At 45.6% G+C, this 21,302-nt stretch overlaps 2 protein-coding genes and 1 long non-coding RNA gene across 4 annotated transcripts in view; 2 read left to right on the top strand and 1 right to left on the bottom strand.

Annotated features, from left to right (window-relative positions):
• Positions 1-397: 397 nt before the first annotated feature.
• Positions 398-9,173, top strand: LOC138764805 (purine nucleoside phosphorylase-like). Its single transcript, XM_069941111.1, has 6 exons — positions 398-555; positions 3,594-3,763; positions 3,936-4,039; positions 5,329-5,504; positions 6,424-6,614; positions 6,773-9,173. Exons 1-6 carry the CDS (start codon positions 533-535, stop codon positions 6,988-6,990), a joined length of 882 nt encoding a protein of 293 aa, XP_069797212.1. The 5' UTR covers positions 398-532; the 3' UTR covers positions 6,991-9,173.
• LOC138764806 (uncharacterized) lies at positions 8,969-12,492 on the bottom strand. The gene is made up of 2 exons (XR_011358309.1): positions 11,721-12,492; positions 8,969-9,205 (listed from the first exon to the last, which is right to left on the bottom strand). It is a non-coding gene; the product is annotated as an uncharacterized lncRNA (long non-coding RNA).
• Positions 12,459-21,302, top strand: part of mettl3 (methyltransferase like 3) — a 24,615-nt gene continuing 15,771 nt past the window's right edge. The window contains exons 1-2 of one of the 2 annotated variants that reach the window (XM_069941109.1): positions 12,459-12,859; positions 16,312-16,368. In XM_069941109.1, the coding sequence (XP_069797210.1) occupies positions 12,769-12,859; positions 16,312-16,368 (148 nt within the window). In that variant the 5' untranslated portion in view covers positions 12,459-12,768. The remainder of the gene's footprint in view (positions 12,860-16,311; positions 16,369-21,302) is intronic. The other variant, XM_069941110.1, reaches the window with a different exon arrangement.

The raw sequence follows: 21,302 nt of genomic DNA, 5'->3' as shown, positions 1-21,302 counted from the left end.
TCATCTGTCAATCTAGTTCTCTCTATCTATTCAACACTATCTCTCTCTTTATCCAATTTTTTATCTATTAATCTAAATCTATCTCTCCGTCAATCGAATTCTAGTGTTTTGTATCTAACTTTTTATCCTTCTCTCTCTCTCTCTCTGTTTATTACTGTTTCATGTACTGTCTCCTGCTGCAGTTTCTGTAGCCGCAGTGAGTCAGAATCATGGCCCGTCTTTGGACCACGCCTGTGTCAACAGACTACGGTGATCGGACACAGCACGGTCATTGTGGGCTGAAGGACGAGTTTCTTCCTCCCCAGCCACCTCACCCCTGATATTCCTGACAGCCAATCGGAGCGGAGGAGATCGGGGAGTGACGTTGCAAGCTCTTTTTCCGGGCGGCTGGTGTGGATGAGGACGCACCTCCTCAGCGGCAGCCAATCAACGGGCCGGCCGGGTGTGATGTGATAGTGAGGGGGAGAAGAAATCATTGTTGAAAAGTAGTAGCGGCGGTGAGATTCCTGGTAGTGGTCCGGAGACAGAGACGATGGCCCCAGGAGAGACAGCGGGGTAAGACCGGTGCGAGTACTCCTCCATAACTCACCCTGTCTTGACACCAGCCAGGCATCATACAGGAGACAGATTGGGGGGGGGGGGTTAGAGAGATGGGGGGAGATAAGGGAGGAGGGAGATGGGGAGAGGGAGAGAGATGGGGAGGGAGATGGGGGAGAGGGAGAGATGGGGGAGAGGGAGAGATGGGGAGAGAGATGGGGGAGAGGGAGAGATGGGGAGAGGGAGAGATGGGGGAGAGGGAGAGATGGGGGAGAGGGAGAGATGGGGAGAGGGAGAGATGGGGAGAGGGAGAGAGATGGGGAGAGAGATGGGGGAGAGGGAGAGATGGGGGAGAGGGAGAGATGGGGAGAGGGAGAGATGGGGAGAGGGAGAGAGATGGGGGAGAGGGAGAGAGATGGGGGAGAGGGAGAGAGATGGGGGAGAGGAAGAGAGATGGGGAGAGGGAGAGAGATGGGGGAGAGGGAGAGAGATGGGGAGAGGGAGAGAGATGGGGAGAGGGAGAGAGATGGGGGAGAGGGAGAGAGATGGGGGAGAGGGAGAGAGATGGGGGAGAGGGAGAGAGATGGGGAGAGGGAGAGAGATGGGGAGGAGAGAGCTGGGGGAGTGGGGCGATGGAGCAAGAGGGAGGAAATGAAGGGAGATGGGGAGTCGTCCAAACGGACCGTGATTCTCACTCACTGCGCCCACAGAAACTGCAGATGAGAGGGAGGGAGGAGAGAAGGCTTGGGAGAGATTGAGAGAGGGAGGAAAAGATGGACGAGGGGAGGAAGAGAGAGCAATGGAGTGAGGGAGAGTGGGAGCTGAGGAGAGAGAGGGAATGAGAAAGAGGTGGAGAGGGAATGAGAGAGAGGACATGGATCGCAGACACCCGAATAATTCACCTCATCTGGACAGCCTGCGGACAAGAGCGTCCATCTGAGCGGGTCGGGAGGGATCTGGGATCCCAATACTCCCAAGCCCTTCCCGGCCCGAATGGACTGCCGAGGGAGCGAGTGTGTGAGCGCACGTCCGTGTCTGATCGTGCTTGCCCACTTTGGTCCCGTGGGCATGCTGCATCCAGGCGAGTTTTTTTTTGTCCAACACGTGTTCCGTGTTCTCCAACCCTCGCTTACTGCAGCCGAACAAGGGGCTTGGCAAAAACCAAGGACGGAGGTTGTACATCAACTTGAACAGGAATAGCAAATAGATGGCAGGATAGGGAAACACAGGTGGAGTGACCACATTGCGGACGGTTCGTTTCTAAGATGGCGAAGGGAAGTCGTGAGATGTCGCCATCAGCGACTACGATACTCGTGTGTAAAGCCAATTAAAACTAAAGAAAATGGCACCGGGCAGATGTCAGCTAAAAGGTGTCTGTGTCCTTACCTCGACCCACATACCCACCGCCTTCTATGTGAAGATGTCCCTCTCGCCTTAGACCTCTGGCTTTGGACTCCCCGAACTGGTGGGTGGGTGGATGGGAGATAGAAAGACGGTGAACCCCCACCTGATCCATCACCCTAAGTCTCCCCTCAGCCTCTGATGCTCCTCGGAGAAAAGTCCCAGCCTCTTCTGATAATACCAGCCCCTACAACAGCAGGAACATCCCGGGCAATCTTTTCTGCCCCTCCCCCAGCTCGATCTGGGTGACCTGAATTGCCTGCGATACACGGGTCTCACCCGTGCTTTGTAAGAACTGGGAGTTCCCTGCTCCTAGACTTGTTGCCTCCACCGATGAAGGCAATTGTGGCGCCTCCTTCACCACCCTGTTTTCCTGTGTCCCCACATTCAAGGAATGAAGTCCCTGTAACCGAAGATCACTCTGTTCTACAACACTCCCCAGGCCCCCACCATTCACCATACCCCAAATGGTGTCACTCCATCCCTCTCTGTCAGCGATACTATCATGCTGGTGCGGACCCAGGAGAGCGGGGAGTGGAGTACAGTGTTGCTCCGTGGGGTCCAACTGCCTGTTCTTAATGCCAGCGACTCAGTATAGGCTTTAAGTGGCCTATTAAAGCACCTGATGGTGTTTTTAATTAAAATTCTGCCACTGTGGGATCTGTGCCCAAGATTGGGGCGCCCTCGATCAACAGCGGCCACAAGGGGCTGCAGACTCGGGGAGAACAGCGGACTCGTGCAGGCCACCAAAAGCAGAGAGAAACACCCCCACCACCACCGTTGAGAAGGAGAACCAGACAGGACGGTGACCATGGCAGTGCACCAACAATGGGCTCAGCGGCTGAAGGACCCAAACTGAATGCTGTTAGCAACTAGCATTCGACTGACTCACAGAAGTTGGATTCGTGACAATGCCGATGGCAAGAAGGGCTCCCAACAGGCCTCGGGCGCTGAAAGCTTTCTGATCGTAGCAGAGGTTAGAATCTTGAGCTCAGGTTGCCAGTGTCTGTGCAGTTGCAGAGGCTGCAGGGGCACTGGAGGCGAATTCATGAACACTCAGTAACTCTGAAGGACTCTCTTTTGCTTCTCTTTCACTCTTACTGTAAGGGGTGCAGGCAATGCTAATAACGACTCTTTGTCTACCTTAGAGCAGGCAGAAGGAAATCTCATTTTCTGTTTTATTACATGTCAGACACTGGCATGTCTTTGTCCCGCCCCTCTCTTTTTCTCTCTCTCTCTCTCATGGGATATCTGTACACTGACTGGTGTCTTATTGTCCGTCTTTCTCTGGGGGGGGGATATCTGTACACTGACCGGTGTGCCCCATCCCTGTTTATTTCTTTCAGAGATACCTGTACACTGCCCAAAATCCTCAGTCCCTCTCTCAGGGATATCTGTACACTGACCAGTTTCTCTCAGTCCCACACTCTCAGGGGATATCTGTACACTGACCAGGGTCTCTGCCCCTCTCTCTCAGGAAAATCTATACACTGGCAGGTATCTCAGTCCCACACTCTCAGGGGACATCTGTACACTGACCAGTGTCTTTCAGTCCCTCTCTTGGGGAAACCTGTACACTGGCAGGTGTCTCTCAGTCCCTCATTCTCTATTCAGGGTGTATGACCTGATATATTGTCTCTGACTGTCTTTTATAGATATTCCTATGAGGAGTACAAGGAAACAGCTGATTGGCTACTAAGTCAAACAGTGCACCGTCCATTGATTGCCATAATTTGTGGGTCTGGTCTTGGGAACCTTGCTGACTCCCTGAAGGATCAGGTCATATTTAAATATTCCGATGTCCCCAACTTCCCAATGAGCACAGGTAAGGAATGATGAGACCCCATCCCTTCCTATTCACTCCCCATGGACCCCACCCCTTCCCGTCCACTCCCCATGGACCCACACCCCTTCCCGTCCACTCCACATGGACCCCACCCCTTCCTGTTTACTCCCCCACCTGATGCCCCTCCCCACTAATCTGTTCTGTGTTCCAGTGAGTGGCCACGCTGGACGTCTGGTGATCGGTACCCTGAGGGAGAAGGTCTGTGTGTGCATGCAGGGTCGATTCCACCTTTATGAGGGTCACGCCATATGGAAGGTGAGGATCAGGGTGAGAGGGTCGAGATTGAGAGACTATGGACTGAACCAGGGTCCCACGATGACATCAGAGCCCCAGGAGTAGGTGGAAGCCATTTGGCCTATCCAGCCAGCTATCCTGTCCAATGATATGCCAATCTTGGACTTGATTTCCCGTCACCTTCCGTCCCCATTTTTCAAACATCTCTCTGTGCCCTGAACATGTTGGTCGAGGCAGACTCTCCTGCTTCCTTGGGCAGAGAATTCCCCAGATTCACTCCTTTGCAGCAGCAGTCCCTCCTTATCCTCCTCCCAAACTTACCCCGCAAATCTTGAGGCCATGTCCCCAGTTGTGTTCCCACCTACCGATGGGGGGGGTCAATCTCCCTACTACTACCTTATTACACATCTCTTTGAGATCCCCTTTGGACTCCAGCGAGTCCTGTTGCAGGTGACATGATCTTCCCTCATGGGCTGAACCCCTTCTTTCCAGAACTCTGGTGGTGAATCAGAAAGTCTGCAGACACTGGGGTCGAGAACAGGACACAAAAGTGCTGGAGAAAACCCAGCAGGTCACTCAGCATCCAGGGGAAGCCAAAAAGCAGGCAGCGGTTCAGGCCTGAGCCCTTCCTCAGTAGTGGCGGGAATCAGGTGAACATTCGAATGTTAGTGGTGGTGCAGGAGCACAGTTAAGTGGTGGATATAGAGTAGGAGGGTGGAAGAAGCTGATGTGATTGGGGCAGAGAGATAGTTCTGATAGGGGGGGGTGGGGAGCTGGAGAAAGTGAGGGGAATATGGAGAGGCTTGAATACCTCTGATTATTGAGGGGAGGGGGTTGGAAGCTGGGAAAAGGGCTGAGGGAGCATTCTGATAGAGGAGAAGGGGTAGGGAGCTGGAAGGATGGGGAGGGGGTGGAAAGATTTTTCACTGATGGAGGAGAGGGGTGGGAAGCAGGTGATGGATGAATTCGACAAAGGGAGAGGGCTGAGAGAGCTCAGTGATAGGTAGAGGAAGGGGCAGAGAGGGAGGGAGACAAAGAGGTGAGAAGGGGAGTTCTCTAATAGGAGAGGGGAAGGGGTTGGGGAGCTGGAGAAAGAACAAGCCGTTTCTCCCTCATGTCGGGAGACTAGATCTACCCCAGGAACTTCCTCACCTATCCCTGGGACGGCTGCATCAGGCCCTCCCTGCTACTTGATCTAACCCCCTCCAGCTACGCAGGCCCAACGTCCTCCTCGATGGAGCACCTGCCGAACAACTTCATGCAACGGTCTTCCCTCTCATTCCTAATCTCCCACTTCTCGCTGCCCACAGACCACATTCCCGATCCGGGTGTTCCAGCTGATGGGAGTGCGGACCCTGATCATAACCAATGCCTCCGGAGGCCTAAACCCCGACTACAAAGTGGGTGATATCATGGTGCTCAAGGACCACATCAACATGCCGGGATTTGCAGGGGTCAACCCCTTGGTGGGCCCCAACGACCAGAGGTCAGTCTGGGGTTGCATGGGACAAGGGGTCTGCTTGTTGGTGGGGTGCAGGGCACAGGAGAGATGAAGACAGGTTCAGGGGTTTGGGGGAGAGGTGTTCAGGAGAAGGGGATTGGGAGTAGGGGTTCAGGTTGTGAGGGGAACAGGGCAGAGGGAGATGGAGAGGGGGCCGGGGGTTTGAAGAGAGAGATTCTGGGATGGTGGGTCTGGGAAGATGTGTGTTCAGGGGAGAGGTGTTTGGGAAGGAGGTATTTGGGGTAGAGGGATTCAAGTAGAGAGAAGGGGGAGGAGATGGATTCAGAGGAGGGGGTTCAGGGAAGAGGGATTGAATGGAGAGGTGTATTAGGATGAGGAGAGGGGGAAGATGGTTGAGGGGATAGGGGCAGGAGCTCTGAAAGCTTCATGCAACTGGATGATAGGCCAAATTGTGAAAAACTTCCTGCTCTCTCTCCACCCCCTGCTCTCTCTCCACCCCTGCTCTCTCTCTCCACCCCCTCCTCTCTCTCCACCCCCTCCTCTCTCTCCACCCCCTCCTCTCTCTCCACCCCCTCCTCTCTCTCCACCCCCTCCTCTCTCTCCACCCCCTCCTCTCTCTCCACCCCCTCCTCTCTCTCCACCCCCTCCTCTCTCTCCACCCCTCCTCTCTCTCCACCCCCTCCTCTCTCTCCACCCCCTCCTCTCTCTCCACCCCCTCCTCTCTCTCCACCCCCTCTCTCTCCACCCCCTCCTCTCTCTCCACCCCCTCCTCTCTCTCCACCCCCTCCTCTCTCTCCACCCCCTCCTCTCTCTCCACCCCCTCCTCTCTCTCCACCCCCTCCTCTCTCTCCACCCCCTCCTCTCTCTCCACCCCCTCCTCTCTCTCCACCCCCCTCCTCTCTCTCCACCCCCTCCTCTCTCTCCACCCCCTCCTCTCTCATAGGTTTGGGGAGCGGTTCCCCTGCATGTCTGATGCGTACGACAAGCAGCTGAGAGAACTGACGAAGGCAGTGTTTTGTGACCTGGGTCATGCCTCCCTCCTCAGGGAGGGTGTCTACTGCAGTTTAGGAGGTCCATCTTACGAGACCATCGCTGAGTGCCGCATGCTCCGCTTGTTAGGAGCAGATGCTGTAGGTATGTTTGGATGGAGGTGGAACGTTTGTGTGTGATGGGACATTGAGGGGGGTCTTCAATGTATGTCTGACACGGGATTGTGGGTATAGGTGTGTGTGTGGGAGGGTGTAAAGGTGGCATCACTCTGTGTCTAATTGGTGTTGTTAATCTATTCCAAGGGATGAGTACAACCCACGAAGTGATAAGTGCTCGACACTGCAAACTGTCAGTGCTGGGGTTGTCTTTGATCACCAACAAGACGGTGATGGATTATGAGAGCATGGAGCACGCCAACCATGAGGAGGTTCTTCAGTCCAGCAAGCGGAGTATGCAGTTCCTGAAGGAGATTGTGACTCATATCATTGGACGCCTCCCATGCTTGAGCGATGCCTCGTGAGACATCTCCCACCCCCCCCCCACCCCACCCCAAGACTTCCCCCGCTCCCTTCAACAACTTTACGCACCTCTTGTAAGCCCCCTCCTCCTCGACTCCCTCCCTCTCTCTCCCCTCCCCCCAACTCCCCAATCCTTCCCTTGCACATCTATCCTGAATTTTCCCCAGATCCAATAAATAGACGGTTCTGATTGGACAACATTGCCTCCTCAGCCAATCACCACTCTTTATTTTCTTTTCCCATCTCCAGTCCTTCCACCAATAGGACTTCTCTGGGTGAGGCTGGATCTGGTTGACCAATGGGGAAGTCCCATGGTGATGTGAAGGATCTGAGAACCTTGTGGAGGGGTTGAGAGAAGTTTGGTGATTGGGTGACTGAGCAATGAAGATGCTACTGATGGAGCGGGGAATCTCTTGCCTGTTCAGAGGCTTTGCTTTGCACTATCGTTTTGTCAGAAGCAATGGGACCGATTAAATTCTTGTGGGACTTAATTTATAGTAATTTAACTGGCAGATTATTACATTTGTTTTGTGTGTTTGGAGAGAGTTCACGTTCAGGTGAGAGAGAGAGATCAGGTGTGTCCTGATCCTGACTGGAGAGAGGAGAACCTGGTCCAGATGTAACAAATGTCCCACACAGGAACAGACCCTTTACCTCACGTGTCTGTGCCGCCCCCAATACCAACATGAAACTGACCTGCCTGCTGCCTGCACGTGACTTGCGTCCCTCCTCTCCCCATAGGTTCTGGGGTCTTTCCAGAAACCTCATCAACGTGACTTGTATCTGCTTCCCCCACTTCCCCTGCCAGCTCGTTCTGGACCCCCACCCCTCTGTAAAAACTCACCTCCCCCCTCACATCTCCCTGAAACTCATCCTCTGGTGTGCGAGTGGGGTAAAGATTCTGACTGTTCCCCCTATCAACCCCCTCAACATTTTATAAACCTCCATCAGATGTAACAAATGTTACCCCCTCAGTCTAAACTGTCCGAGGGAAAACCACCCATTTGTCTGACCTCCTCCCATCACGTCCCCTCTAATCCAAGCAATATCCCAGTGAACTTCATCTGTCCCCATTCAAAAGACACCACACCCCTTCCTGTTATATGGAGATAGAATTACACACCCTATTCCAAGTGTGGCTGAACCAAAGTTGTAAACAGCTGGAACATATTTTCATTGACAAAAGTTTTTCTGGCCCTCTCTGTCAGGAGGATATCTTTACACTGACCGGTGTCTCTCCACACCCCCCCCCCCCCTCTCTCTCTCTCACGTGGAAATCTGTACACTGATCTATGTCTCTTAGTCCCTCCCATCTGAGGTATATCTGTATATTTATTAGCTGTTTAGTCTGACCCAACTGTGTTCTGTATTACAAGCAATGCTGGTCTGAATTGTCCAAGTCTCTGTCCCAGTTTGTTGGTCTCAGCTCTGCTAGTGTGTTGGGTTCTGGGTCAAGGGGTGGATGGGTTTATGTCAGGGCCTGTGTATCCATGATCCCGGTGAGGCATCTCCTGACTCTCCACACTCTTCCCTCTCCACAATTCCCATATCCTTTCTGGTGAGGGCACTGGGGCCCGTTGGAGTCTCGGGAATGTCGGGACAAGTGCAAGGTGTGGGTTAAATCGGGACAAGAGTGGCACGATAAACTTTGGAAGCCTGAGGAGTGCTGTAGAACAGAGAAACCTCAGGGTACAAGGGCAGACATGGTGAATGGTCATGGGTGCAGTAGAACTAAAAGACCTCTGGGTACAAGGAATGGACACAGTGAATAGGAAGGCCCTGGGGAGTGTAAAGCATAGAGACCTCGGGATAAAAAGGACTGATACTAAATGGTGGGGAGTGTCGTAGAACAGAGAGACCTCAGAATTTGAGGACTGACACGGTATAGTAGAACTAAGCAACCCCTGGGTGTGAGGACAGACACAGGGAATGGTCGGGCCCTTGAGAGTGGTGTGGAATGGAGACACCTCAGGATAGAGGACTGACAAGATGAATGGTGGGGTGTGTTATTGAACACAGGTTTCGGGAGTCCAGGGCTGAGATCTAAGCTGGGTTGGAGACTATGACTCGGAGACCCAGACCAGAGGTTGGTGCAGGAACTGACTTTAACCCTTATTTACCTTTGCCTTTCTCGTCTGCTGTCCAAATTTGAGCTCTCTCTGGAGAAATAAAACCTGTCAAATAACGCGAGTTGGCTTGAGAGTGTTCTTCTATGTCCTGAGGGGCAAGATGAGAAGGGGATGAGGATTGGTCTCTGATCTGAATGCCACCTGGGGCCTGGTGTGGGAGCTCGATTCTGTCTTCCCCATAGTGTCTGGGATGGGCAGAGAGGGTCAGGGATGTCCTCCAGCCAGGTTCCCTGAATGCTCAGTCCACCACAGGGACTTCACTGATGGGAGAGGAGTGGAGAGGGATTGGGACTTTGATTAAAAACTATGAGATCGCAGCGGAATTGGGTCCATCAGGGGTGCTCTACCATTTGGATCATAGTGTATGTATATTTCCTCAGGACCCCATTCTCCTGATCAAGAACCTTTCAACGTCCCCTGTAATCCACCCAATGACCTGGCCTCCACATCCAGCTGTGGTATTGAATTCCACACATTCACCCCCATCTAGATTAAGAAGTTTCTCATTGAACACTACAACAGAGAATCAGGCCCTTTGGCCCATCTGGTCTGTGCTGAACTATTATTCTGCTTAATCCCATTGACCATACCGCTCCCATCCATGTAACCATTCAAATTTTTCTTAAATTTCCAAATCAAGCCTATATTCACCACTTCAGCTGACAGCTTGTCCTATGCTTGCACCATTCTCTGCATGGTTTCCCCTAAACATCTCACCTTTCACCCTTAATCTATGTCTTCTTATTCTTGTTGCATACAACCTACTTGCACTTACTCTGTGCTATAGGTACTCGGTGGTTAGTAAGAGATTACAAGGTGGTATGTGGGTGGGAATAAATGGGTTGAGAACCAGTGATCTAGACACTCTTAATTTTGTATACCTCTATAAAATCTCCCCTCATTCTCTGATGCTCCAGGGAATAAAGGCCTTGTTCTCAACCTTTTTCTTTCCACTCACAGACCACTTTAAATAATCTCTATGTCGTCGATACTCTGATTAGAAAGTGATTGCTTAAGATGGTATGTGGGTGAGAAGGAAAGGTTGAGAATCACTGCTCTAGACCCAATTGCAACTGAAATATTATGCTTGAGAAAAATTGCAATTGGCCCATTTCCTTTGGAGTTATGAATCCGTGGACATAACGAGTCAATTAGATACGATTAAAACAGTGATTTTCAAACTTTTTCTTTCCACCCATATATCAACTTAAGCAATCCTTTCCTAATCACAGAGCAACTATGGCATAGGGAATACTTAAAATGGTATGTGAATGGAAAGAAAAAGGTTGCGAACCACTGTCTTCCTCGTAACTCAGTTCCTCAAGTCCCAGCAACATCCTTGTAAACCTCGTTCGCCCTCTTTCAATTTTATTTACATATTTCCTGTAGTGGAAGGTAACCAAAACTGCACACAAAACTCCAAATTTGTCCTCAGCGATGTCTTGTACAACTTCACCATATCATCCTAACACCTGCACCCAATCTCTATTTCAAAGGGACATCCTTTTATTCTGAGCCCGTGACCTCGGGTTGTAGACACTCCCACTACTGGAAACATCCGCTCAATGTCCACTTCATCCAACCCCTTTAAAAACCAGTAGGCTTCAATGACATTTCCCCTTTCTTCCCCCCCCCCCCCCAACTCATCCTTCTAAACTCCAGTCTTTACAAACCCAGAGCCATCAAATGCTCCTGAGGGTCGATATTATGGAACTGCGATTGGGTGAACTCAGAGAGACTTTTGTCCCGAGTAGGGATAATTGATAACCTGAGGTCACAGATGGAAGGTGAGGGGAGAAATTTAAACAAGAACCAGATGGGTAAGGCTTTTACATAGAGGGTGGCTGGTGTGTGAAACACACTACCAGAGGATGGGGCAGCATATGAGAAATATTTGACTGGACCCATGGATACGACGGATTTAGAGGGATGGGAGCCAAACGCAGTGTGTGGGTGGGACATTTTGGTTGGCGAGAGCAAGATGGGTCGAAGAATCTGTTTCCACACTGTGACTGCTTTCCAAGGTCTTGTGCTCCCTTCAAGGCCTTTCTTAAAGCTCCTTCCTGCCTTCCATACAATTCTCATGAGCCATTCTTGACTTTCACTTCCTAACCCTTGTGTATTCTTCCTCCTCTCTTGTTGGCCATGGTTCCTTTATCCTCCCATCTTTTCCCGGTCTCATTTGGACATACGTAAGACCCTGTGCATGTTGTCCCTAAACCTCCTCCACATTTCAGCTGTGTTCTTTTGTGTCAACGTTAGCATACTCTCTCACAACGCTGACTCAACCATGCTCACAGTCTCTAGCGATCACACGAGCGAGTGCACTGTAAACAACCCATCAAAAATGGTAGACGCAGTATTCTTTCTCGACTTACAATTTTTTGGGACCGGTAGTCAAGTTTACACAAGTACAACCCAATGAAACAAGAGTTCTCTGGTCCTCGGTGCAAAACATGCAGGCACACAACCAGATCTAACACACATACAAAAACAGGACAACTATTCACATATACAAATAAATAAGTAGATTGCTTCGCGATATGAGGGTCTCAGATGGTTAGTGTGAGAAGTTCCTTTGGTCATTCAGCATTGTCACTTGCCTGTGCGAAAAAGGAGCTGTTCCTCAGCCTGGTGGTGTCAGCTCTGATGCTCTTGTATCTCTTTCCCGACGGGAGTGGCTGAAAGATGACCTGTGCGGGATGGAAGGTGTCCTCAATGATTTTGCACATCCATCTGTTTCTCTGAAGCAGCCATGCCACACTGTGATGCAGCTGACCAGGATGCTGTTGATAGAAGGTTGACATAAGGGTGGCTGGTAGCATTGCCCACTTCAGTCTTCACAGGAAGTACAGTTGCTGTTGTGCCTTCCTGAAGTCAGGAGATACTGTGTGACCAAGATATGTCATTACTTAAAGGAAGTTGGTGTTGGTACTGCTCCATCCTTCCCTTCTCCCCAGTCTTTTAAGCCTGCCTGCTTTTTGTTCCTATCTTTACCTCCAACAGATGCTGAGAGACCTGCTGAGCTCCTCCAATTTTTGCTCAGACCATAGGGGTGGGGTTAGCAACCTGTCACTCACAATCCTGACCAGTGGGACATGTCATTCAGACCTTGCGAAATGGGGGTTAGTAACCTGTCACACACCATGGGGACAGGGTTAGTGACATGTCACAGGCACGGGGGGGGGTTAGTGACGTGTCACTCACAATAGGAGTGGGAGTTAGTGACGTCACCAGCGGGACGGGGTGATTGACCTGTCACTCTCACCAGGGGTGGGGTTAGGGACGTCACAGATCCTAGGGCGGGATTAGTGACCTGTCACACCACGGAGGCAGGGTTAGTGACGTCACATGCCATAGGGCGGGGTGAGTGACTGTCACTCACCACGGGGGTGGGGGTTAGTGATCTGCCTCTCACACCATGAAGTCGAGGTTACTGATTTGTCACACAAGCCTGACAGTGGGATCTGTCACTCAAACACTGGCGGTGGGGTGAGTGACCATTCACTCACACAAAGCGGTGGGAACTGCCAATCAGTTCTGGGTGGGCGGGTCTCCAGGCGGAAGTGACGCAACCGGGCCTGAGTCGTGGTTGCAGCCGCGGGCTGAGGTTGTTGTAGTGGTGGCGACGAGATCGGGAGAAACAGGAGGATGTCGGACACGTGGAGCGACATCCAGGCTCACAAGAAGCAGCTGCACAGCCTGAGGGAGCGGCTGCAGCGGAGGAGGAGGGAGCCCGCTGGTGAGTGACGGAGTGCAGGGATGTGAGGAGCCCAGGGTGAGTCAGGGAGAGGGGGCTGAGGGAGTGTGAGAGAATCCAGGGTGAATGATGGAGCAGATGTGGCATTCGGGGTTGAGGGAACATGGGAGTGCGGGGGAGGTGGAAGGAGATTCTCCAAAGGCAGGGAAGTGTGGGAGTGAAGAGGTCGCGGGTGGGATGGCCGTGAGGGAGTGAAGGAGGAGGATTTGAGGGAGAGGTGAAGGGATGGATGGGAGAGGGAGGAGGAGGAGGGGTGATGAAAAGTTGGTGCCAAGTCTTGTTGTTACTCCAAATTGCGGGTGGCCTCAGTTCGGCAATGCACGAGGCCATGGATAGACATGTCGGTGTTGTAAGGGGGAGCATTATTGAAATGGGTGGCCACTGGAAGGTTCCTGTCATTGAAGTGGACAGGACAAAGGTGCTCAACAAAACAATCTCTCAAACTGCAACCATTCTGATGTAGAGACCACAACAGAAGCACCAGATGCAGTAGATGACCCCAGCAGATTCACAAGCAAAGTGTCGCTTCACTTGGAAGGGCTGTGTGGGGCCCCAAACAATGGTGAGGGAGGTGGTGTGTGGCCAAGTCTACTCACCACTGATTCCTGCACCTGCATCTTGTGATTCAACTGACCTTGCCAAACTCCTTACCAAAGTCCATGTAGACATCATCCACCCTCATCAACCACCTTTGTCATCTCTCAAATCAGTCAGATATGACCTGAACCTCTCAAATCCACCCTGATTGTCCCTAAGCTGACCATGACTTCCTAAATGTGTGTGAATCATATCTCTGAATATCCTCTCTAGTAAAAGTAAAACACAGATACCGTGGTTGAATTAAAAACACAATGTTGGAGAAATTCAGCAGGTCAAGCAGTGTACTTTATATAAGAAAAGATAAAGGTACAAATCCACCAATGTTTTGGGCTTGAGCCCTTCATCAAGGTATTATTCATACATCAGCCACTCTCCAGTCCTCTGGGACCTCTCCTGTCACTGGAGAGGATGTAAAGATCTCTGTCAAGACTCGAGCAATCTCTTCACTTGTTAATAACTGGGGATACATCCCATCCAGCCGAGGGGACTTGTTCACCTTAAAGCTCCTGAAAAGACTGGCACTACCACTTGCTTCATCTCCAATTGCCCAATGAGTGGGGACTCTCCCAGTCATCTGTCCATGTCCTTCTCCTAGGTGAACACCAGTGCAAAGTACTCAGTACCTTTCCCACTTCCTTGGGCTCCAAGTTCTTAAGAACATCAGGAGTAGGATATTTTTCAGATTTATTGTCAGAGTACTTGCATGACATCACATACAACCTTGAGATTCTTTTTCCTGTGGGCTAACCAACTCTTTGATCCTGCTCTACTGTTGAATGAAACCCCAGCCGTGAACTCAGCTTCACCCTTGCCCTCCATTCCCACATTCTTCATACATCCCTCTGTGCCCCAAACATGTTGAACCAGGCAGGCTCTCCTGCATCCGCTGAGAATTCCCCAGATTCACTATTTTTTTTTTAAATTTTTTATTTTTCACACCATAAACCACATTAACCATGATACATACTTTTTCCTTTTCAAATATATACAGTGCCATTTTCTCTCCCCTCCCTCCTCCCATCCCACCCTCCCTACCTCCCCCCCCCCCACCCCGTCCATTTAAAGTACAAAGTCTAGGATACATTAAACCAGTCAAACGAGGGGAGTCACGTGATGGAGTAGTGGCCGGACGGTGAACTCCAGCCCTCTCCAGAAAAGTCAGAAAAAACAAAGTAAAACACAAAGGCACAAAAATAAAAATCAAAGTAAAGTGAATATAAAGGTGGAAAGAAGATGGCGACGAAAAAAGAAAAGTCGAAACCAACGGTAAGAAGAGAGGAAGAGAAGACAACGGAAGATGAAGGAAAAGGCCTTACCTGTTCGAAGATGCCCGCGGTGGAGAGAGAAACCCGCTCCCTCAGGTCGGTAGAATATGGACTACAAAAATAGCTCGCTGAGCCGAGTAAAAGTCGGCTCCTCGCGCATGCAAAAAAACACACTGACTGGAGGGGTGACCAGCTGGGGAGTCGATCTCCACAGCCGGCAATGACAGCTGCAGAACACCTGCAGCAAGAGGAGAACACAGAAGACAACGAAAACAAGAAAGAAGAGAAGAAAAGGGCAACAAAGAAACAACAGATGGCCAACCCAGAGGAAGAAGAAGAGGAAGAGGAAGAGTACAGTGAAATAGAAGAAGAAGGGAAAGGCAAGATAAAGGATATACTTTCTCTTATTAAAGAATACATGGAGTCATTTAAAGAATGGCAAGCGCAAGAATTTGATGATTTAAGAAGAAGAATAAACAATACAGAAGAGAAAATGAATAAAATAGATATGACCTTATCAGAAATGGGAAAAAGAATGGACAAGGTGCAAGAACGAGAAGCAGCAGTAGAAATGGAGGTAGAGGACTTAAAAAAGAAATTAGAGGAATCTAATAAAAAAGTTACAGAGACACAAGAACTATTAGCTCAGAAAACAGAAGAAATAACATAAAGATAGTGGGCCTTAAGGAAGATGAAGAAGGCAAGAATATGAGAGAGTTTATAAAAGATTGGATCCCTAGGATCCTAGGATGTCCAGAACTACAGCAAGAAATGGAAATAGAAAGGGCACATAGAGCATTGGCCTTTAAACCACAATCACAACAAAAGCCAAGATCTGTTTTAGTAAAATTCCTAAGATCTACCACAAGAGAAAAGGTACTGGAGAAAACAATGGAAAAAGTAAGAGAGGACAATAAGCCACTGGAGTACAAAGGGCAAAAAATCTTCATTTATCCAGATATAAGTTTTGAACTCCTGAAGAAGAGAAAGGAGTTCAATACAGCAAAGGCGATTTTATGGAAGAAAGGGTATAAATTTATACTAAAGCATCCAGCGGTATTGAAAATATTTATTCCAGGACAACAAAACAGACTATTCTTGGATCCAGAGGAAGCAAGAAAATCTGCAGAACAACTACAAAACAAACAGAGAGATGAAGACGTAATAAGAGTAAAAATGACCACGATTTATATGTATGTGGGTAAAGAGGTATATGTGTGTATATGTATAATGTGCATACATGAATGTATCCGTATTTAGAGGAAAATATAGATAGTATAGACAAGAATTAATAAGGGAAGGGAAAGGAATAGAGGGAATAAGGAGGGAATTAAAAGAGTGACCTTTGTCACATATGAAAAGTGAAATCTTTTCTGGGGGGGGCTGGTTGGGGGGGGTGTTACAGTCACTGCAAAATCAGCTGACACGTGCGAGTGAATTCGCAAATCCAAATGGAGAGGGGAGATGTGGTTGTCCGACAAGGGATAAAGGACAACTCAGGAGGGGAAGGGGGGATTGGGGCTAAAGAAGTTTTAAATAGGAGAATAAGGAAAATGTTTGATGTTTTAGGAATGTTGTCTTATAAAGGATTCAAAACAAGAAAACAGAAATGGATAAGACGGAAAGGTAATGATGGAGAAACGGAAAGGGAAGATAAACAAAGTATAAAATGGCTACGTTGAACTATGTGACTTTAAATATTAATGGAATACATAACCAAATTAAAAGGATAAAACTGCTAAATTTACTGAAAAAAGAAAAAATTGATATAGCATTTGTGCAAGAAACACATTTAACTGAATTGGAGCATAAGAAATTAAAGAGAGATTGGGTAGGACACGTAACAGCAGCATCGTATAGTTCAAAAGCCAGAGGAGTAGCTATATTAATTAGTAAAAATGTGCCATTTAAAATAGAAGAGGAAATAATAGATCCAGCAGGAGATATGTAATGATAAAATGTCAGATATATTCGGAGTTTTGGAATCTACTCAATGTATATTCACCTAACGAAGAAGATCAAAAGTTTATGCAAGATATTTTTTTGAAGATAGCAGATACGCAAGGGAACATATTAATAGGAGGGGATTTCAACCTGAATTTGGATTCAAATATGGACAAAACTGGGAAAAAAATTAACAGAAAGAACAAAGTAACCAAATTTATAATTAAATCGATGGAAGAAATGCAACTTTTGGATATATGGAGGAAACAACACCCAAAGGAAAAGGAATATTCATATTACTCGGCTAGACATAAAACATACTCAAGAATAGACAATATAACTCGAGATACAGCGCTGGCATATTACCAATTGAGATCCTACTTGAAGGATAAATTAGGAAGCAGTTTGAGTTTGCCAGAGGGAAGTAACCTTGAATATGTGATTACAGATACAATGTTAATCAAAAGATTTATAACAAATATGTATATTAAACTGCAAGAAAAGGAGAATGAGGAAACAAATGGTAAAACTAAACAAAAATGGGAACAAAATTTAAATATAAAGATAAAAAAGGAAACATGGGAGAAGTTATGCTCCGGAACGATGAGAAATACAATAAATACGAGGTTACGTATGATACAATATAACTGGATACACAGGCTATACATTACTCCTCAAAAGTTAAATAAATGGGACCCAACAGTATCTGATAGATGTTTTCGATGTAAAAAAGAAATGGGAACAACAATTCATGCAATCTGGACATGTGAGAAAGTAAAAAATTTTTGGGAAGATCTAAATCAGATATGAAATAAAATAACAGAAAACAATATACCAAAGAATCCAGAGATCTTTCTCCTAAGTAACATAAAAAATAAAGAATTTGGAATTGATTTGGAGGGTGCACAAAAAAGATTTGTTAAGATAGCTCTAGCCGTAGCAAAAAAATGTATTATGTCAACCTGGAAATTAGAAGATAATTTGAAAATACAACAATGGTATATAGAAATGAATAAATGTATTCCATTAGAAAAAATAACATATAGTTTAAGAAATAATATTGAAATATTCGAACAAATATGGGAGCCTTACATTAAATACAATAGCGAAAACCTACCGGGGACAATCATTACCTAAGTTAACGGAAGGAAAGGAAATGAAAAGAATGGACTCAGTAGAATTTCTGGTGTATTTTTATTGAATGACAACATTGTCTGACTGGTTTAATGTATCCTAGATTGTATACCTTAAATGGACGGGAGGGGGTAGGTAGGGAGGGTGGGATGGGAGGACGGAGGATGGGGGGAGAAAATGGCACTGTATATGTGTGAAAAGGAAAAAGTGTGTACCATGGTTAATGTGATTTATGGTGTGAAAAATAAAAAATTTAAAAAATAAATAAATAAAAAAACAGTCAAACAATGTTGTCATTCAATAAAAATAAACAAGAAATTCCACTGAGTCAATTCTTTCCATTTCCTTCTCCTTTCGTTAATTTAGGTAGTGAATGTCCCCGGTAGGTTTTCTCTATTGTGTTTCATGTAAGGCTCCCATAATTGTTCAAATATTTCAATATTATTTCTTAAACTATATGTTATTTTTTCTAATGGAATACATTTATTCATTTCTATATACCATTGTTGTATTTTCAAATTATCTTCCAATTTCCAGGTTGACATAATACATTTTTTTGCTACGGCTAGAGCTATCTTAACAAATATTTTTTGTGCACCATCCAAATCAATTCCAAATTCTTTGTTTTTTATGTTACTTAGGAGGAAGATCTCGGGATTCTTTGGTATATTCTTTTCTGTAATTTTATTTAATATTTGGTTTAGATCTTCCCAAAATTTTTCTACTTTTTCACATGTCCAGATTGCATGAATTGTTGTTCCCATTTCTTTTTTACATCGAAAACATCTATCAGATACTGTTGGGTCCCATTTATTTAACTTTTGAGGTGTAATGTATAGCCTGTGTATCCAGTTATATTGTATCATACGTAACCTCGTATTTATTGTATTTCTCATCGTTCCAGAACATAACTTCTCCCATGTTTCCTTTTTTATATTTATATTTAAATCTTGTTCCCATTTTTGTTTAGCTTTACCATTTGTGTCCTCATTCTCCTTTTCTTACAGTTTAATATACATATTTGTAATAAATCTTTTGATTATCATTGTATCTGTAATCACATATTCAAAGTTACTTCCCTCTGGTAACCTCAGACTGCTTCCTAATTTGTCCTTCAAGTAGGATCTCAATTGGTAATATGCCAGCACTGTATCTTGAGTTATATTGTATTTATCTTTCATTTGTTCAAAGGATAATAATCTATTTCCTGAAAAACAATTTTCTATTCTTTTGATCCCTTTTTTCTCCCATTCTCTAAAGGAAAGGTTATCTATTGTAAAAGGGAGTAACTTATTTTGCGTCAATATTAGTTTTGGTAATTTGTTTTATTCCTTTCTACATGAATCTTTTTCCAAATATTGAGTAGGTGATGTAATACTGGAGAACTTCTATGTTGTACCAATTTTTCATCCCATTTATATAATATGTGTTCAGGTATCTTTTCCCCTATTTTATCTAATTCTAATCTAGTCCAATCTGGCTTTTCCCTTGTTTGATAAAAATCTGATAGGTATCTTAATTGTGCGGCTCTATAATAATTTTTAAAGTTTGGCAGTTGTTAGCCTCCTTGTTTATACAATTCTGTTAATTTATGTAGTGCTATCCTTGGTTTCCCCCCTTTCCATAAAAATTTCCTTATTATTTTCTTTAACTCCTTGAAGAATTTCTCTGTCAAGTGTATTGGCAATGCCTGAAATAGGTATAATATCCTTGGGAAAATGTTCATTTTAATACACTTTATCCTTCCTATTAGTGTTAATGGTAAATCTTTCCAATGCTCTAAATCGTCCTGTAATTTTTTCATGAGTGGATAATAATTGAGTTTATATAGATGGCCGAGATTTTTATTTATTTGTATACCTAGGTATCTTATTGCTTGCATTTGCCATCTGAATGGTGATTCCTTCTTAAATTTTGAGAAATCCGCATTATTCATTGGCATTGCTTCACTTTTATTTACGTTAATCTTGCTTCTCCATATTCCTTCAATTTCTTATATAATTCTTTTATTGATAGTTCTGGTTCTGTTAAGTATTCTATAACATCATCCGCAAATAAACTGATTTTATATTCCTTCTCTTTTATTTTTATCCCTTTTATATTATTTTCTGTTCTTAACAATTCTGCTAGTGGTTTTATAGCTAACGCAAACAATAAGGGTGATAGTGGGCATCCCTGCCGTGTTGACCTGCTTAAGTTAAATTGCTTTGATATATATCCATTTACTGTCACTTTCGCCAATGGCCCCTTATATAATGCTTTAATCCAATTAATATACTTCTCTGGTAAACTGAATTTTTGCAATACTTTGAATAAATAATTCCATTCTACTCTGTCAAATGCCTTCTCTGCGTCTAAAGCAACTGCTACTGTTGGCGCTTTACTCCCTTCTACTGCATGAATTAAGTTAATAAATTTACAAATATTGTCTGTTGTGCCTCTTTTTTTAATAAATCCAGTTTGGTCTAGATTTACCATTTTAGGTACATATTCTGCTAATCTGTTTGCTAATAGTTTAGCTATTATCTTATAATCTGTGTTAAGTAATGATATTGCTCTATATGACGCTGGTGCGAGTGGATCTTTCCCTTGCTTTAGTATTACTGTAATTATTGCTGTTTTACATGAATCTGGTAAGCTTTGTGTTTTATCAATCTGGTTGATTACTTCCAGGAGGGGAGGAATTAATAAATCTTTAAATGTTTTATAGAATTCTATTCGGAATCCATCCTCTTCTGGTGTTATATTATTTGGTAATTTTTTTTATTATCTCTTGTATTTCTACTATTTCAAATGGTTCTGTTAATTTATTTTGTTCCTCTATTTGTAATTTTGGTAGTTCAATTTTAGTTAGAAATTCATCTATTTTCCCTTCTTTCCCTTCGTTTTCAGTTTGGTATAATTGTTCATAGAATTCTCTAAAGTTTTCCTTGATCTCCTTTGGATTATATGTGATTTGTTTGTCTTTTTTCCTTGATGCCAATACCATTTTCTTAGCTTGTTCTGTCTTAAGCTGCCATGCTAGAATTTTGTGCGTTTTTTCCCCTAGTTCATAATATTTCTCTTTTGTCTTCATTATGTTCTTCTCTACCTTATATGTTTGTAGTGTTTCATATTTTATTTTTTTATCTGCCAATTCTCTTCTTTTAGTTGTATCTTCCTTCATTGCTAATTCTTTTTCTATATTTACTATTTCCCTTTCCAACTGCTCTGTTTCCTGATTGTAGTCCTTCTTCATCTTGGTTATATAACTTATTATTTGCCCTCTAATGAACGCTTTCATTGCATCCCATAGTATAAACTTATCTTTCACTGATTCCGTATTTATTTCAAAATACATTTTAATTTGTCTTTCAATTAATTCTCTAAAATGCTGCCTTTTAAGTAGCATGGAGTTTAATCTCCATCTATACATTCTTGGAGGGATGTCCTCTAACTTTATTGTCAATATTAAGGGTGAATGGTCCGATAATATTCTAGCT

This window comes from Narcine bancroftii, chromosome 5 (genome assembly GCF_036971445.1).
Source record: "Narcine bancroftii isolate sNarBan1 chromosome 5, sNarBan1.hap1, whole genome shotgun sequence".
Classification (NCBI taxonomy): domain Eukaryota; kingdom Metazoa; phylum Chordata; class Chondrichthyes; order Torpediniformes; family Narcinidae; genus Narcine; species Narcine bancroftii.
This window is presented reverse-complemented; position numbering and strand designations above follow the sequence as displayed.

Excerpts from the sequence above, each read along its gene's own strand:
- LOC138764805 (XM_069941111.1), top strand. The coding sequence starts at position 533 with ATGGCCCCAGGAGAGACAGCGGG. Across the intron at positions 3,764-3,935 it reads CAACTTCCCAATGAGCACAG|TGAGTGGCCACGCTGGACGT; the intron begins GTAAGGAATGAT and ends TCTGTGTTCCAG. Across the intron at positions 4,040-5,328 it reads AGGGTCACGCCATATGGAAG|ACCACATTCCCGATCCGGGT; the intron begins GTGAGGATCAGG and ends CGCTGCCCACAG.